This window comes from Rattus norvegicus, chromosome 3, assembly GCF_021556685.1.
Source record: "Rattus norvegicus strain SHRSP/BbbUtx chromosome 3, alternate assembly SHRSP_T2T, whole genome shotgun sequence".
Lineage (NCBI taxonomy): Eukaryota > Metazoa > Chordata > Mammalia > Rodentia > Muridae > Rattus > Rattus norvegicus.
In genome coordinates this window covers 108,424,951-108,444,466 of record NC_141536.1, presented here as the reverse complement: position 1 = coordinate 108,444,466, position 19,516 = coordinate 108,424,951, and the positions used below count along the sequence as shown (strand labels likewise).

General features: G+C 39.7%; 1 protein-coding gene across 21 annotated transcripts in view; it reads right to left on the bottom strand.

Annotated features, from left to right (window-relative positions):
- Positions 1 to 18,435, bottom strand: part of Ctdspl2 (CTD small phosphatase like 2) — a 55,782-nt gene extending 37,347 nt beyond the window's left edge. For 14 of the 21 annotated variants that reach the window (XR_015682940.1, XR_015682941.1, XR_015682934.1 and 11 more), the window contains exons 1-2: positions 17,794 to 17,938; positions 5,715 to 5,924 (exon numbers count right to left, since the gene is read on the bottom strand). Coding sequence is in view for 5 of the 21 variants with exons in the window: in XM_087652061.1 (XP_087508187.1) it covers positions 5,715 to 5,900 (186 nt within the window). In the remaining 16 variants the exon portion in view is untranslated. 21 annotated transcript variants of the gene reach the window in all.
- Positions 18,436 to 19,516: the final 1,081 nt, after the last annotated feature.

The following is a 19,516-nucleotide window of genomic DNA, read 5'->3' as shown; positions in this document are numbered from 1 at the left end:
AAAACAATCTATCTTTAACAATAGTTAAAGACAGGTCTGAGTTGCCAAACCCAGTTTCTCTGCAAGAGCAACAAATGCTCTTAACTTCTAATCTCCAGTCCTGTTATATTATTTCAAAGACAAAACCTAGTATTGTAAATGGCAATAATTATAATTTTCTTTTTGCATCAAAATAGAAAAAGAAAGCATAGGCCAGCAAGGCAGCTCAGAAAGTACTTGCTGCTAAGCCTAATGACCAGAATTCAAACCCCAGCACCCACATAAAGGTAATGATATGCCCTCAACTACTCAGCTGTCTTTCCAGTCCCCATAAACTGAATTTTGTATTAGCAACAACAGCTACCCAGTTGAGCTTTTTGAAGTATTTGTATTATAAGGGGCGAGGCAGATGGCTTAGTGATTAAGAGCACTGGTTGTTCTTCCAGAGGCCCAGCATCCAATTCCAAGCACCCAAATGGTGACTCACAACCGTCAGTAACTCCAGTTCCAGGGAGATCAGATTTAGCAAGAACTGCATGACAGTAGCACAGAAAAACATGCAGACAGAATATTCACACAAATAAAGAATAAAACATTTGTTTTAAAATATTAAAAAGCATTGGACATAGTAGTAACACACACCTGTAATCCCAGACTTGGGAGTTGGAGGCAAGAGAGTCAGAAGTTTAAGGTCATCCCTGACTACATTTTGAGTTCAGTAAGTACATAACTATCTTAAAAATTTAAAAAGCATTTGCTGGGCAGCATGCTGCACATCTTTACTCCCAGTACTTAAAAGACAGAAGCAGGTCAATATCTCTATGAGTTCAAGACCACCTAAGACGACCCAGCAAGCTCCTGGCCAGTCAGAGCTATACAATGAGACCCTATCTCAAAAGTAAATACTAAGAATAAAGTTAAAGCATTACAAAACATCAAATACCTAGTAATAAAGTTGGTAGAAATAGAGCAAGACTTCCATATTATTCAGAAAAAATAAGATTAACTCCATCAGGCTAGAGTGTAACTCAGTAGCAGAGCACTTTTTAATTCTGCTCAGTTTTGTAGTTGTTTAGTTGGTCAGTTTTGAAATTTCTGAGACAAGAGTTTTCCCATTGAGCTCCAACTAGTCTGGTACTTACTTTGTAGCCAAGGATGGGACTAGAACTCATGTCAATCCTCCTGTATCAAGGATTACAGGAATGTTCACACCACTCACTATACACGGCTCCTCTCTATTTTTCCTCTTGAAGACAACAGGCTCACTAAGCCCAAACTGGCTTGCTATGTACCTGAGGTTAGCTTTCCATTCTTGCCTTCACCACCCTCATCTTTTCTGTTGTTGTTCTTTATTATGACAAGGCCCTGTAATGTAGCCCAGGTTAGCTAAGATTAGAATACAGCACCATGCTTCGTTTTTTTATTTCCTCAAAACACGCAAGTCTCATCGTGTTCCCCAGGTCATCCTCCTACCTCAGCCTTACAAACAGTGGTACTACAGGTACTCACCACTGTGTCTGGCTCAAATTTATCATCATCATGAATTGACAGACTCCATATTAAGATACCCCATCCTCGGGGTTGGGGATTTAGCTCAGTGTTAGAGCGCTTGCCTAGCAAGCACAAGGCCCTGGGTTCGGTCCCCAGCTCCAAAAAAAAGAAAAAAGAAAAAGAAAAGAAAAAGAAGAGAGAAAAAAAAAAAAAAGGTGTCCATCCTCGATAAATGATCTACATATTCATGAAGTGAATGATGTACAAAATTTATTGTAATAGCAGTGGCAGCTTTTTAATAATCTAAACTAATTCTAAAATTTATATTAAATTACAAAAAACTCTGCAATCATAAAGTAAATTAAAAGAAAACAAGGTTCAAGTACTTCTATTTCCCCCCAGGTTCTTCACAGAACACACAGTAACAGAAAGGCTGACTTGGTGGACAGGTCTGTAAACACCAGCACTTGAGGGGCTAAAGCAGGAAGACTGTTTGAGGTCAGCCTAAGATATATATTAAGACCTCAATTTAAGAAAACAAAAAAAGGACAATATAAAGAAAGCATAATGTAGGTATAAAAATAAATATTTTGCAATGAATCTGAACTTAGGGCATAATCAAAACAAAAACTGATCCAAAGAAAGATGTCTCTATAACATGAAGTAACCATGTATGGTTGGAGATGAAGAGGGAGAACTTTTCCATCTCTACTTAACTAATTTACCGACTAAGCTTGGTGTGGCAGGTCATACCTACAATCCCACACTTCTGGAGGCTGCTTATGCGTTCAAGGCCAGCCTGGGTTACATAATACAGTCTAAGTCAGTCAACGCTAAAACAATTCTGTCCCAAAAAAAATCAACAAGTGGCTGGGTGCCGAGGCTCAGTATTTATCAAGAATGAACAAGGCCCTGGCTTTGATGCCCAGGATCCCAAAACACAGGTGATAATCGCAGCAGTTGGAAGGTAGAGGCTGGAGAATCAGGATACACAGAGGCTGGGTTGAGACTAAGCTGCATGAAACTGTTACAGAGAGAAAAAGGAGATTATCTGCTTATTATTCCTGGGCCGGTGAAATGCCTCAGCAAGTACAGGTCCCTGCTGCCAACCTGCCAACCTGCCTTGGATCCCTGGGACTCGTGACAGAAGAGAACGGACTCCGACGGTAATCCTAGGACCTTCACACATGTGTTGTGGCACATATGCATCCACACATGTACATATGCATGCAATTAATAAACAGATAAAATATAATAAAAGATTTATTATGGTATCATGAGTTACTTCATTCTAAGGATTACAATATAACCATCTAATGCCAGACATGGTAGTGCATGCCTTTAATCTCGGAGGCAGAAACTTGGGAGGTAGAAACAGGTGGATCTCAGTGAGTTTAAGGTCAGCCTGGTTTATATAGAGTTCCAGGACAACCAGAACTTTTGGAGTCTGTTTCAAAACAAAACAAAACAAAATTGATCTAATAATGTTTTTTTAGATTGAGACATAAATCCATCATGAAATCAATTTAAAATTTTATGATCATCTTTTAAAAATGACAGAAAAAGGGGTTGGGGATTTAGGTCAGCGGTAGAGCGCTTAACTAGCAAGCGCAAGGCCCTGGGTTCGATCCCCAGCTCCAAAAAAAAAAAAAAAAAAAAAAAAGAAAAGAAAAGAAAAAAATGGCAAAAAAAAATCAGTCCATTACAATATTCAAAGTTAAAAATTGGGTATGGTAGCTCTTTACAGTCATAGCACTCTGGAGATTTGAGGCAGGATTGCTTTGAGGATCAGATGAGCTTGGGCTATGGTGTGAGAACTTGTCTTATAAAAAAAAAAAAAAAAAAAAAAAGACAGAGAAAAGGAGCTGAGAGAGTAACTCAGTGTGTAAAGTACTTACCTAGAATGATGCCCTGGGCTCAATCTTCAGTAATGTGTATCTTATCTATAATTAGGTTTATTTTGCATATATAATGTAAAAATATTTTTTTCTATAGATCATAATTAGGAGATTAATATGGTTTTGATGTGAAATGAATATTTCAACGTTTCATTAAAATTACACCGTATCAAAACTGAAGCTTTCACTTCAAATATAGTATTAGAAATCTCACTGTACTAAAAGCACAAACACTATATGTAAATAATTTGAGTGTTCTTGCTAACAGTTTTAAAATTCTGAAATCAGAGAAATACCGAGTGTTTGGGCCAAAATATGGATTAGAACAGATTGAGAATTTCATGTACTTTGTTACAGGTAAACAATGGGGAGAGAGCCCACCATGGTGGCATAAACCTTTAGTGCCAGCACCTGGGGTGCATGACTAGGAATATGTCTGTGCATGCAGAATAAGCCAGCCACAGTACGGTGAGACTCGGAGCTCAGGGCGCAGAGGCAGGTGGGTCTCTGTAGAGTGCAGCTTACACTATGGCTGAGGTTCCAGGCAGTCAGAGGTACAGACTGAGACCCTGACTCAGTAAATCTCCAAAAAATAAAAATGAGGGAGGGGCTTGCACACATATGCTGAAGCTTTATTCTGAAATATGATAATAACTGAAGAAAGGGGCTTTCAAAGAGATAGCTGTGCTTAAGAATGCTCTTCCAGGGTTGGGGATTTAGCTCAGTGGTAGAGCGCTTGCCTAGCAAGCGCAAGGCCCTGGGTTTGATCCCCATCTCCGAGAAAAAGAAAAGAAAAAAAAAAAAAGAATGCTCTTCCAAAGAAGAACTGGTTCAATTCCCAGTACCCACATAATAGCTAAAAACTGTAACTGCAGTTCCAGGGGCTCCAATGCCTCTTCTGACCTCCCTGGATACACTGTAGTGCATGTATATACAAACACATAGGCAAAACACCCACACATATAAAATAAAAATCTCAAAAAAATTAAATTAAAAAGGATTTGCTACCTATAACCGAACCTACCACTATGAACAAGGCAAGAAAATGATTGTTTTTCTATTTTTGAAAATATCTGTCTCATAAACACAAAAGAAAATCATAAAGTCATAACAAAATCAACATCATAAATAACAATGCACATTGGGGCTGGGGATTTAGCTCAGTGGTAGAGCGCTTGCCTAGGAAGCGCAAGGCCCTGGGTTCGGTCCCCAGCTCCGAAAAAAAGAACAAACAAACAAACAAACAAACAAACAAACAATGCACATTTACAGAATACATGGAAGTTTCTTTTTCTTTTTTTTTTTTTTCGGAGCTGGGGACTGAACCCAGGGCCTTGTGCTTCCTAGGCAAGCGCTCTACCACTGAGCTAAATCCCCAGCCCTGCATGGAAGTTTCTAAGACGGCTTTTTTGCTTTGTACCTTAGTCTGAAAAAAGGAGTCAGAGACCAAGCACTTGGCACCAATTCCAATCTCCCTGAGGGTTAGAAGAGTAATTGACTTCCTAATCACTCATGACAATCCATAATATCAATGTAAAACATACTACCTCCTATTCAGAAGTCATTCTTTTACTAATGTTCTTTCAGCTGCAGAGTTACTCTACTGCTGCTATACCCACTGCTCACTGCACTACACTACTAAATAAATGTTTTCTTCATTAACTTAAAACAATGAAGAAAATCCTCTTTTGACTTTCGTAACACCATGAAAAACAGAGACTACCGGCACAATAGCATGCACCTGTTATCCCAATTCTCAGGAAGTTAAGCCAGGAGGACTGCTATAAATTGGAAATTAGCCTGTGCTACATAGCAAATGCTTGGCCAGACTGGGCTATAATATAGCAAGAACCTGTCTCAAAAAACACAAAATGGACTACTGGGAAGTGGAAGCACACACCTTTAATCCTAATGCACTCAGAAGCAGAGGCAGGTGGATCTCTAAGAGTTCAAGGCCAGCCTGGTCTACAGAGCTATTTCCAGGACAGCCAAGACAACACATAGAGAAATACTATCTCAAAAAACAAAAACAAAAGGGGTTGGGGATTTAGCTCAGTGGTAGAGCGCTTGCCTAGGAAGCGCAAGGCCCTGGGTTCTGTCCCCAGCTCCGAAAAAAAAAAAAAGATCCAAAAAAAAAAAACAAAACCACCACCATGACAGAAAGCTAAATTACTTAGTTCAATGTTATGTTTGTCTTGGATTTTCATTAAATACCTCACATGTAATATTCCTGAAAACTAAAATATGCATTATCCTTTAAAATAGGTTCTATTAATATCAACTTCTCTTCTATACATGCTTAGAGAAAACAAACTAAGCAAGATGTGTGTGAGGTTAAAGTATTACCTTGGGCGTGCTTCCTTTAATGAACTTTTTAATTGAAGACAATAAGCCGGTTTCATTCTTGGATGGTTTTTCTCCTCCTGAAGGCAAGCTATCATCAACCTCTGAGTATTTCCTTTTTGCTCTGGCAGTGCGCTGTGTTTGGATTGGACTGGACTGCTGAGAAGCCTTCCGTGTTCTCAGCTTCATCTTTTATGGGTGCCACATGTAAACCTGTAGGAGAAAAATAACATGTTATTACCCAATATGCCCAATAACTTATACAATAAAAATCTATTTCCTTTAAAGAGCCCAGATCTCTAAGAGACCTTTAAAACTAGTATTTGTAAGTGAAAGGCACTGGATATATATGTTATCTACCAAATAACTTTAACAGCATGTGAGATGTTGCTTCCTAGAAGAGAAAATTGAGTAATGCCAAATACAGTGCACGATCTTTCCAAAACTGTGCTATCTCTACCTATGTCAAAATCACACTGGTCATTCATTTACTCTACAAATATTTATTGAGCAGTTAATCACATCTGAGACCCCAAGCTAGGTAAGCACTGAGACAACAGTAAACAAAGTAGGGAAGGGTTTTGTCCTTTTGACCTTAAGAGGAAAACGCATCACTTGATGAATGAATTTCATAAACATAATTCAAAAAACCAATAACCATGTGAGAGTACCAAGAGGGGTTGGATCACCTTGATAAGAGTTCAGTCTTATCACACATAATAAAACTGGGTTTACAGGCTAAGATGTAGATAATTGCTAGATCATATGAGAGTTCTTCTACCAGTAACACATATACAAATACAAATATTTAAGAAGAAATTATAAGGGTGGCTAGAAAGCTGGCCAGAGTTGAGAGTACTTATTGTTCTTCTAGAGAACCCAGTTTTGATTACCATCACTCACATGGAGGCTCACAACCATCTGTAACTCCATCCAGGAGATCTGACTGCCTCTTCAGGCCTCTCCAAGTATTAGCACAAACGTGGTACTAAGACACATGTAGGCAAAACATATTCAAAAAAAATTTTTTTAGAAAGAAAAAAAGAAACAGTGTTGTAACACACTTGTGAGACAAGTTAACCCATAAAATAACTACACAGAAAAATACAAAATCTGGGGGTAGGGGGGCTGGGGATTTAGCTCAGTGGTAGAGCGCTTACCTAGGAAGCGCAAGGCCCTGGGTTTGGTCCCCAGCTCCGAAAAAAAAAGAACCAAAAAAAAAAAAAAAAAAATCTGGGGGTAGGGAGACTTGCGAGATGGCCTTGGGGTGGGGGGGGGTTTGGGAGACCCTTGCCTCCCAAGAGGTCTAATGACCTAGCCATGCTTGTAATACCTTTAATCTCATTATTCAGGTAGCAGAGGAAGGCAGCTCTGTGAGCAAGAGGCCAGTCTGGGATACATGAACCTGTCTCAAAAAAGAATAAATCAGCCATCAAAATGAAAAAATACCTGTATACCAAGAACCCTATGTACAAACTCAAAAAGGAATCCAGGGGCCAGCAAGATGCACCAATGGGTAAAAACACAGTCTGAGTTCAATCTTCAGGGCCCACAAGGTGGGAGATGAGTCTCATAAATTGTCCTCTGAGCTCCATATTTGTAACATGGCATGCACGTGTATGAAGAAAATGTGTACAAATATTCATCTTAAGGAAACAATATCCAGAATATAGAACGACCCTCATCAGAAACCAAAAATTGAATGTCAGCACTAGACAAGGTGGCCAATCTCTTTAATACCAATATTCTGGAAACAGAGGAAACTCTGAGGCCAAACTATTCTACAGAGTCACACAGCTTTAAGGTCCTTAAGAGGAAAATGCAGGGGGTTGGCGGGATGGTTCAGTGGTTAAGAGCACCGACTGCGGGGTTGGGGATTTAGCTCAGTGGTAAGGCCCTGGGTTTGGTCCTCAGCTCCAAAAAAAAAAAAAAAAAAAGAGAGCACCAACTGCTCTTCCAGAGGTCCTGAGTTCAATTCCCAGCAATCACATGGTGGCTCACAACCATCTGTAATGGATCCAATTCTCTCTTCTGGTGTGTCTGAAGACAGTGACAGTGTACTCATATAAAATAAATAAATAAATCTTTTAAAAAAAAAAAAGGAGGAAAATTTATCCAAAACCAAAAGAGGCACTGTTTTCTTTCTTTACCATCAATCTGGCCAACCTGAACCCTTTCCCTTTCCTTGATCTAAATCAGAAGATAACTTGAAGGCAAGGGGAAAAAAAAGTCAGACTTTAAGCTGTAATTCCAGAAAGGGAAATGACCAATTCTTCTATAACTGAGTTCTGTCTCACCTATAGAAAGCTGATAATAATTAAACTGCTCCAGCCCAACACGAACAATAAAAAACTTGGGTGAACCACAAAAGAATTAATACTTTCTTGAAATCAACAGAATACTAAGGACCTGACGTAACTAATCAATCTCAAACCCAAGAAAAGATAAGCCCTTCTTAGGAGAGACAGGAAACAAGCATGGGTTCTTCTGTAGAAGAAAAAAAAAAAAAAAAAAAAGGAAAGAATGAAAGAATGAATCATCCCATAAAAACATGTGAGAAAAGGGGTTGGGGATTTAGCTCAGTGGTAGAGTGCTTGCCTAGCAAGCGCAAGGCCCTGGGTTCGGTCCCCAGCTCCGAAAAAAAGAAAAAAGAAAAAAAAAAAAAAAACAACATGTGAGAAAAATCTAAAATTATTTTATTCAGACATCAGAATTAATCTTTCATTTGCAAGTTTTAAAATACATTTAAAATGTTTAAAAATTACAAATATATAAAATTAGAGTTTTAAATTTTTCTTTAGATTTATTTATGTGTACAAGCTTTTTGCCTTTATGTATGTATGTGTACCATGTGCACGCCTGGTGTCTGAGGTCAAAAGAGAAGTCTGGATCCTGTAGAACTAGAGTTATGAATGATTATGAGCAACCCTGTGGGTATTAGGAACCAAACCCAGGGCCTTTGCAAGAGTAACAAATGCTCTTGAACCCTAGATGAACATGGGCTAGCATAAGCACACATTATAGATCTGTGGTGCTGGGGCAACGTCTACTGTGGGAAACAAAAAATCCAAACCATTAAACATAAGGGAAGGGTAGAAGATGCTCTGAACTGCCACCAGCACTGTATGCTCCAGGTGCTTACCCTGAGGCAGAGAGAATAAACAAAAGTCAAGAGCTGATCAGAAAGCAGAAACTTTCCCACTTTCCAACTAGGATTCTGGGTAATCGCAACAAGAAAACTTAGTTAAGTCAATGATGTAAAACTGACTAACCCAAACACCTTCACTTACAGCTCCAAAAATCCAATTTTCCAAATAGACTCTACCAGTGTTTACTTTCTATTCATAATATTCAGTAAAATACTCCAAGAGTTGGCAAGATGGCTCAATGGGTAACAGCACTTGCCACACAAGCCTGGCAACCTGAGTTGAAGCCCCACAGCCCACATATAAGTGGAAGGAGAGAAATGACTCCATGAAGTTGTCCTCTGGCCTCCACAAATACTGTGCCATGCACACCCAGTAGCAAATGCAACCAACTGTCAAGAAATTCCACAAAGATTTCAGCTGAGGTAAACAGCTAGCTGATAGTGTGGTAAACAGCTGTAATCCCAGCACTCAAAAGGCCAAGGGTAGGAATACGAGAACTTCCAGGCCAGTCTGAGACATAGCAACATTTGCCTCAAAACAAACAGAAATCACCAAACCTTACACAACAGGCTAATTAATCTCATATTTAAAATTGAGTATGTAGTAAAAACATGTACACTACAAGGCCCAGATGACTTCACTACAGAAACCATTAACACTTAAGATATTAAATGTGGGGGTTGGGGATTTGGCTCAGTGGCAGAGCGCTTGCCTAGGAAGCGCAAGGCCCTGGGTTCGGTCCCCAGCTCCGGAAAAAAAAAAAAAAAAAAAAAAAAAAAAAAGATATTAAATGTGTATAGGTATTTTGCCTTCATGTGTGTGAAATGATGATGTCAGATCCTCTGGTGCTTGAGTTACATTTTGTAAGCTGCCTAATGAGGGTGCTGGGAACTGAACATAGGCGTTCTCGAAGAGCAGTAACACTCTAAACCACTAAGCCATCTCCAGAGCCCGCCATATAACTTTTCTTTGTAACATTTAAAATATATGATAAAATAAATATTGTGTGTGTGTGTGTGTGTGTGTGTGTGTGTGTGTGTGTGTGTGTGTATTATATCCCTTCATAGAAGACTGGGAAATGATCATGCTTAGTAAAATAAATCTAGTACCAGAGAATGAAAATGATAAAATACAAGAGTAGTACTTTAAGTCCAAGAACTTGAGACATAAAAACAGCATAAAACATTTATTTTTTTTCAACATACATATGTTTTGTAGTTATCTGCTGCCCAGGTGAGTAGATTACAGGGGAAGGGTGTTGGTGCTGGAAGAAGTCTTTCAAAGGTTCACCATAAACTGCAACATTAATTCTGCTAGGTTTTCTAAACTACTATCTAAAATTTCAGACTTATATATCACACCACCTCAAACTCAACTTACCTAAAACCAATTTAGTTTTTCTCATCCCATCCCAAAATATCTTCTTCTTGTTTTATTTTTTTCTCCTATACTCATCCACATATGTAATCACCTAACCAAAAAGACCTAAACTCCATCAACCACCTAGTTGTGACACCTGTCCTTATCCCCTATAATCAACTATGAAATTTTGGTTTTTAATCTCTAAAATTAATTTTTCAGTATTTTCTTTTAAATCCATCCTCTGAACTACACAAGTCTGTCTACTCCTCTTACCAGGTTTCTCATCAACTGCTTTCCAATAAAAACTAAACTATAAAATCACTGGCAAATACATCACCCTACAATATGTAGAGTGTGTATATGTGTGTTGCCAATACATGGTGTTCATGTGTGCTGATTAGCTTGTGAAGAGGACAGAGGTGGACACCAGTTACGCTCCTCAGTTTTTCCATCTTATTGAGACAGGGTCTTACAGAACCTGGAGCTCAGTCAGCACCAGCATCTACCTGTATTAATTCCCCAGAGTGTTTCCAGGGGCAGTCTTCCTTCATTAATTATTATTTGCTGTCATTCTCTGTACGGCAGTAATCATAGTTGCATAGTTGCTGACACTCTGTGCTCTCTACCTAAGTTTCTATCCTCTTTACCACAACTATTATTTCAACTAATTACCTAGTTATCCTCACTGTTTAAAAGTCAGCCCAAGTATCATGTAACTAATAAAAACCACCTCCACACCCATAAACTTCTATAAACCCTGAGGTCATCCCTCACTTAGCTCTTACCAAATTAACACTAAAATAACCTGCTTCAACAGATTCAATCACACTTGACAAGAGTGAGTCCTCATGGCAAGGGCCAGGAGACGGAGCTCAGAAGCTGAGCCCTTGCTAAGCAGGCAGAAGCACTGCAAAGAACTAAAAACCCTTGAAGGCAGTGATCTAACCTAGCACTCTACAACTCATCTTCCTGAACTTAACCAATTTGTTTTCCATTTATCTCAAACAGATCAGATGAGAGAAAGTTCTATCTCTGAACAATCCTCAGTACAGTAAGAATGTTTGCTTACAAAATGGGGGCCAATTAATAAAAAAAAGTTCCTTTCCTTTATCACAGCCATTTCTGATATCTACCAAAGCTATAATTATTTTAAAATTTTCTTTATCATTCTGTGTGTGAGTGAATGCATATATGGTGCCTTCAGGCCACTGCACACAACTTTCAGGAGTGCATTCTCTTATTCCACCACATGGGTTCACAGGCTCAAACTCAGGGGATGAGCACACACCCTTACTCTCACTGATCCAAGCAATTTTGAGGCAGACAATTTACAAATTTTAAATGTCTTGAATTATGAGATTGCAATAATGGTCCAATTATGGGACTGGTTTTATCTAGGGGATTCCTTACAATGCATCAATTCACAATAACTTAGTATGTATGTGTATACATATGTTTTGAGACAAGATCTCACTCTGTGTGGTCCAAGTTGGCTTCAAACTTGGAGTGATTTTTTCCCTCTCAGTGCTGAGATTACAGGCATGATCTTCTTGCCTGGCTCAGCCCTTTACCAAAAGATAAAATTTATGTGTAGTAAAATGCAGTAATGCACCATGTGGACTTGTGGACGGAGTTCAAGTTGTCAGGTCTACCCATTTGAGCCATCTTACTGGCACAGTATTTTCTCCAGGATACTGGCTAGTCAGGGCCTGGCAAAGACAACTACTTTCCCATGAATCTACACGTCCAGCCTTTTCATTTCCCCAAATATTCTTTATAATAGACAATTAGGGCTGGCTTTGACTCTTTTTGCCTTTAAAGCTTGATTTGAAATCTTTTTACAGCCTGCCCTTATTTTCTTCAATGTTTGTCACTGTAACTCTATTGTCATTTATTCAGCAAACCTCTTTGTTTGAAAAAAGAAACATTACATAGTCTTGGTAACTTTCTGAGAACCCTTCATATGCAGTGTATCATTTCTCTTTTCTTGGATTTGGCAGAAATTAGTGAACTGTAGACTTCTATGACAAGTTTCTAAGTTTATACTTGTGCCATTATTGTGAATTGCTACATTGTAAGGAACCCCCTAGATAAAGCTAGTCCTATTCTTGGACCATTAATCTGGTAACCCAATACAATGTACAACTGCAACTGTCTGCCTCAAAAATTGCTTTGGTCAGTGAGAGTTAGGGTGTGTGCTCACCTGAGTTTGAGCCTTTGAACTCATAAGGTGGAAGGAGAGAATGCACTCCTGAAAGTTGTCTTCTGATCCCCACAGGTATGCAGTGGCATACAGGTACTCATACATACACTCAGTCACACACATAATTAAGAAATTTTAAAATAATTATAGTTTTGGTGTACGCACAACACACACAGTAAATGAATGTAAAACTTTTTAATTAAAAAAAAATCTCAGTTTTAAAACAAAGAACTTGGGGGGTTGGGGATTTAGCTCAGTGGTAGAGCGCTTGCCTAGCAAGCACAAGGCCCTGGGTTGGGTACCCAGCTCCGAAAAAAAAAAAAAAAAAAAAAAAGACAAAAGATAAAACAACAAAGAACTTAATTTTGGAAGACTCAAAAAAAAATTGTTATCCACTAAATATAAAATTCTATGATTAACTCATACCCTATCTTAAAAATTATGACTCCTAAACATACATTAACACATCCATGAAAGAAAAAGCTAAAAGTAATCTATATTCTAGTACACCTAAACTGAAACACATGCTCTACTGTTTGGTTTGCCCATTTTCTCTTCCAAAGTCACTAAAGGAATTCAAATTAAAAGAATTCTCTACCACAATAAAAATAGAAAAATAAATGGGTAAGTCTACATAGAGTTTGAAGCCAGCCTGAGTACAGTGAGATCCTATAGAAATGGCTATTAATAAAGTTTAAACATAATTTTTTCTAAAGTATTCAAGTGCCACTTTCTACTACACTGTTTCATGTTTCTTTATCTTAAAAAAAAAAAAAGAGCTTGTCCTACAATTATTACAGCCATTATGAAAGCCTAACTGCGAAACTCCAGCTCAAAGCACTATTACTCCTGTTAATAATGTTTAATCTATCTTTCTTTCAATCTATTATAGAAAGCTATGCATATTATGAAATATGAGATTCTAATATAGAGAACTATCCTATTATGATTTTATGTCAAAATTTTGTTGATGGACATGGTGGCTTAAATACCTGTAATCTGAGCACTTTCGAGGTCTCGGAGGCAGGAGGATCAGAGAGAGGTTCAAGGTCAGACCCTGCTATGTAGAAGATTCAAAACCTGTCTGCCCTACCACCAAACAAAATAAAAAATTATTTGTTCACAAAGTCTTATCTTGGGGCTGGAGAGATGGCTCAGCAGTTAAGAGCACCAACTACTCTTCCAGAGGTCCTGAGTTCAATCCCCAGCAACCACATGGTGGTTCACAACCATCTGTAATGGGATCCGATGCCTTCTTCTGGTGTATCTGAAGACAGCTACAGTGTACTCATATAAATAAAATAAATATATCTTAAAAAAAAAAAGTCTTATCTTGGAAGCCACCTTTAGGTCTCACCATTCCTTATTGCTAGGTTCACAAAAATACCAAAGGACCCCTAGAAGCCTAAGATTCTCACTACATAAAATTTACTCTCATCATGTTTGTCTTACCTAGATAACACTCCTATATCCCATATATTTCCCAGTCATAACCAGTATGTAAAAATTTAACTTTTCTTGACAGGCAGTAGTACACACCTGTAATCCCAGCACTTGGGAGACAGAGGCAGATGGATCTCTGAGTTTGAGGCCAGACTGGTCTACAAAGCAAGTTCTAGAACAGCCATAGAAATCCTGTCTCAGGCTAGAGAAATGGCTCAGCAGTTAAGAGGTCTGACTGCTCTTCCAGAGGTCCAGAGTTCAATTCCCAGCAACCACATGGAAACTCACAACCATCTGTAATAGGATCTGATGCCCTCTTCTGGTGTGTCTGAAGACACTGACAGTGTACTCATATACATAAAAAAATAAATCTTTTAAAAAAAATAAGAAACCCTGTATCAAAAACAAACAAAAAAGGCAAAAGAAAATTTACCTTTCCTTAATTCCACTGTCTCTGAACCTTCACTTATGTGTAGTTTAATAAGCTAATCTTCACTTATGAGTAAAATACAATGATGTTTTATCTACAAACTTGTAATTTGTTTTTAGACAGAGTCTCTTTATATAACCCTGGCTGTCCTAAAACTTGCTATATAGTTTAGGTGGCCTTAAACTCACATAAATTCACCTGCCTCTTCCTCCCAAGAATTTCAATTGAAGATGCATGCCACCACACTCAGCTGAATTTAATGTTTTAAACAATGCATTTCAGAAAGATTTCCACAATACTCAGTATATATAAATGAAGCCAGCATGGCATTTCTCAAGAAAATCTCAACCACCTAGGTCTACCTATAGGTAGGTTCAATAACAATTTAATACAGTTTAAATATAAAATGTATGTACTCAATAGCTGTGGTGATGTACTCCTTTAGTCCCAGAACTGACTTAGCAGGCAGAGACAGGAGGATCTCTGTGAGTTCAAGGCCAGCCTAGTGTTCATATATCAAGTTTCACGCTGGCAAGAGCTATAAAATGGCACTTTTTCTTAAGGAGGATAAAAAACATAGACTCATACAAACATTAGTGAATACCTCTGGCTTAGGTTAGGGTATAAGGATGTCAGAAAAGTAAGCAAAAACTGGTCAAAAGTGCTCATTCAAGCAAATTTTATGCCTGTTAAATAGCCTAAGCCTGGAACCTAGTGGCACTCACCTTTAATCCCAGCACTCCTGGTTGAGGCAGAAGGATCTGGAGTTTGATTAAGCTTGGGCTATATAGCCAAACCCTGTCTCACTTAAAAAAAACAAACAAAAAAAAAAACAAAAAAAAACAACAACAAGTATATAAATAAACAATTTCATTCTCAATGTAGCACAAATGACCACCTGTACCCAATCCAGTTTAAAATGGCTTGGTGATTTTAATCTACTAATAAAAATTACCCAAGAGAACACTATGTATAAGGTCCTCTTCACACATTTGATATGTGACTTAAAGTATTTTTCTTCCCTTATATTTTCATAAAAACTTGATAAATTACAAATACAGGGAGATGCTGCCCTTTTCAAATTCTGGCAAAACACTATATTCTTTATTTATTTTTGATTCACCAGTCAAAAGCATAATGTAATATAACTAAGATAACATCATACTTTATCAGTCAGCAATTGATTCTGCAGTTAATTACAAGTCTTTGTCCAGTATATCCTTTCTGAACAGGTTCAAGTTTCTTTTAGAGTCAGGGCCTCATGGAGGCAAGCTGGCCTCCAATTTGTAATACAGCTGAGGATGACTATGAACTTCTGACTCTTCTGCTTCCATTTCCCTGAGGTTACAGGCAGGAACCACCATAAGCAGCTCATCTGGTGATGGGGATTTAGCAACATGGGGCTTCCTTAATGCTAGGCAAGCACTTTACCAACTACGCTACATATCCAGCCAGATTTTATTCAAATCACCCTACAAAGAAGCCATTTGATCAAATACAATCTTGTAGTAAGCTAGGTTAATTTGGAAAAGATAAAACTTTACCAATCATCAACTTCTTAAGGGGGGGCACCCCTAGTTCAAATGAAATATCTGTAAGGCACTAGCACTATGCAGAACAGAATACCTAAAACATAACTGTCCTATTTGGTATTCCTACACAATCTTATCACTGCAATACAACTACAGAGACAGAGGCAGGTCCATCTCTTTGAGTTCAATGCCTCTCTCTCTCTCTCTCTCTCTCTCTCTCTCTCTCTCTCATACACAATTATGTCTCAAAAAATCAAAAATAAACAAGACAAAACGAGAATATAGGGTCTAGTTGAATGCAGTAGTAACTAACTTGGGAAAATCTTAGCCATAGTCTATAATACTGATTCTACTACCTATAAACTAAATTGTATCAAAAACCACCCCCCAAAACATCGTTAAAACAGAGAAAGCCTGCTCTAGAAATAATTTATCCTAATTCTTCTGAGTAGCAGCATAATTGGTCCTATTTTAAAATAAAATGACTCAATAAGTATTTAGTATGTCTAAACTTTCACTCCCCAAGCCCCTAAATCAAACAATCCTAGAAAAGCAGTGAGGCCCAGCTCATTCCTAAAACTACGTCATATGAGAGCTATATTTTACCTTGGCTTTCTTTATGACCTTGGGCTAAGTCTTTCAAATAAAACTATAATGATGTTTGCATGTGCCTGCTTATTACTGAAATTTAATCCTAATATGTGAACAGCAAGTGAAATACTCTAGGCTGCACCTATGAGAATGAGAAACAGTAACTGATATGTAATATAAGCCATGTTTTAATCTTCATTTTTATTCCCAAGGAAAACACCTATAATGCCGCAAATTCAACATGGCCAAAGCATTCAAAAAACCGAGGAACTCTTTATTTAAAAAAAAAAAAAAGTAAAAAATAGCTTCCACATGTCATTTTACTCTTTCGCTTTTATAGAGATAATTGCTGGACCACACAAATGTAACTTGGCATTTGATGAATCGAAATAAGCAATCTACAATCTAAAAATTATGTAGATAAGCCTATCATTTCAAGGCACTAATTTGTATGCGGATGTAAACGTAATCTTGGTATTGTCTTAGTAGCATGAGAAAGATAAATTCCTGCCTTGGAGTAATGTCTTCTAAGGATACTCATCTCAGCAGCTTAGGGTAGTGTCTCAGCAGCATCTCAGTAGGTTTCCCTGAGGTACTCTTAAAGTGTTTAAAATCATTCACACATTCAGCTACCACTAGGGCGAGAAGTAAATAAACACCATTTACTTATGCAATTAATTTTCACAGAATCCTGGTCAAGAACGCAAAAGTAAATTCGTAAGTAAACTCATACGGATATACCCAAAGTAAACAGCACGTTAAGTATAATTAAGACTCACCCTTAACTAACCACTATGGAAATCGGAGGCTTCCTACATAAGCTGGTTTTTACTACCACACTTGATTTCTAACAGTAGTAATGTCAACTCAACATTTTTCCAGTACAGAAGACGGACAGAAGTTCCAGTTACCTCTTTCCAGATTCTCAAAGGGTGTTTGTAAGAGCTCAAGTACAGAGAGCAACGCCCCCCTAATGCACCCTACAAGAATGAAATACCGAAAACATTACGTGGGTCCACAAGAAGGTTCGAAAAGGCAATCCAACTTAATTAGCTCTAAGGTCCACGGGGTCGGAGACTAGGAACGTGAGATGGGGCTGGGGGTGGGTGAAATCGAACCCCAGAAATCACAACACAGGCCGCAGCCTGAGAACTGAAGCTGGCGGGAAGTGAGCTCCCTTGCCGTTCCCTGGGGAAAGTCCAAACCAGAGCGGCTTCCACATAGTGAACGTACAAGGCGCCAACAGTGCATGCCTACGGACGTGCTGGAACCGCTGAAGGCTCGGCTTGAGAAGGGGAGGAGATCCCGGCAGACGGCCCTGGGAGAGGACTGAGCTTCGGAGCAACGGCAGCGTTTGGACCAAGGGAATTACCTTCACTGTGACGACAGAAAAGTGTCCTCGGGCTCCGGCGATGGTCCCAACTGCGCAATAGGTGGTGTCTTTCCCGCTTATCCCTCAGCAGCAACAGAACCAGCTCCTTCAGCCAGTCGCCATTTCCCGCCTACCGACCTGCTGCACCGCACGGACAGGGACCCGGATGGAAAGCGGCCTCCCCGCGCAGGCGCTCTGGCTTCCTCCTCCCCCGCCCGCCACTATCCGGAGAGGCGGGAGGGAAGGAATGCGGGAGGCCTGGGCGGCAGCGGGTAAAAGAGAACCAACTTTTACTTCCGTGAAGAGGCAAAAGTTTCTGCCGCCTTAGGGAACTCACCAGTGCGAATTCCTGACTAAAAGAAAAACAAGAAACAAAAAACAAAGAAAAATGAGCACAGGGCTTTAGGGCCCGAGGAGTCAGACTGGACGCAGCCTCCGAGGGGGCTCGGAGCGTGAGGGACGTTTGTACTTCGGGGGCCTCCGTAGCGAGCTGCGGGGTGGTCGCAGGGGGAGTAGGGAGGAAAGCGTTAGCAGCAGAGGCGGGGACGCCGGGGGCGGTTTTCCCTCCCGCCGCTAACGGAACCGCCTAGGGCCGGGCGACGCGGAGAGCGCGCCCTAGCCCGGGAGGCGGGGTTTAAGAACGCGCCGCGCACCCGGCAGCCAGGGTTAGTGACTAGGCGGCGGTGGGTGGAGCCGGCGGGAAGGGGCGGTGCTAACGGCTTGGCGCGCTGGAGCCGGAGCCAGTACCGAGCGCTCCCCAAGGCCAGACCCATCCTGGTGCCGGTGCTTTTGGAGATTCGCGGGGTGTCCCCGAGGTTCTCTTCCTAGCTCACTTTTCTAGCGGAAACCCCTGTTGTCCTCGGACCTGTGAAAGAGACGGTTACCCTTCCCTTCCTCGCGATGTGGGCGGTGATCCTGTACACTTAAAACTCGAGTCTTTCAAGTGGATTTTCACACACGACTGTGGACTTCATCTAGAATCTACATGGTTCTTAACCTTCTTGATGCTGGAACCCTTTAAGACAGTTCCTCATGTGTGGTGACCCACCAACCATAAAATTATCTTTGTTGCTACTTCATAGCTGTAATTTTGCTACTGTTATGAATCGTAATGTAAATATCTGTTTTCCTATGATCCTTGTCCAACCGGTGGTTTGACCTTTTAAGGGTCGCAACCCATAGGTTGAGAAACACTGGTCTAGATGGAGCTTTTGACTGAAATTCCAAGCTGTTCTCATTATTCTATAACAAATGTTGATTGAGAACATGCTGTGTAACTGAATTAGGAAAAGCAGTCACTGCGTTCCCAGAGTTAACACTCCACCAAAGAAGACGGGTAAGGGCGTGACAAAATTAATTATAGATGAGAAATAATAAGCGTAGTAGGATAGCATGTGATTATGCCAGCGACAGGGTCTGGGGAGCTTTCCATAAGACTTACCTAAGTGGGCTGGAGAGATGGCTCAGCCGTTAAAGGCTAGGCTCACAACCAAAAATATAAGACTTCCCTAAGTGAAGCATAAATGAGAGTTGATTTTGTAAAAGTTGTGTTCTTAGAAAACGGAAACAGGGTTGGGGATTTAGCTCAGTGGTAGAGCGCTTGCCTAGCAAGCGCAAGACCCTGGGTTCGGTCCCCAGCTCCGGAAAAAAAAAAAAAAAGGAAAAAAAAAAAAAAAAAGAAAGAAAACGGAAACAAAGGAAAATCCCAAGATAGAATCGTGTA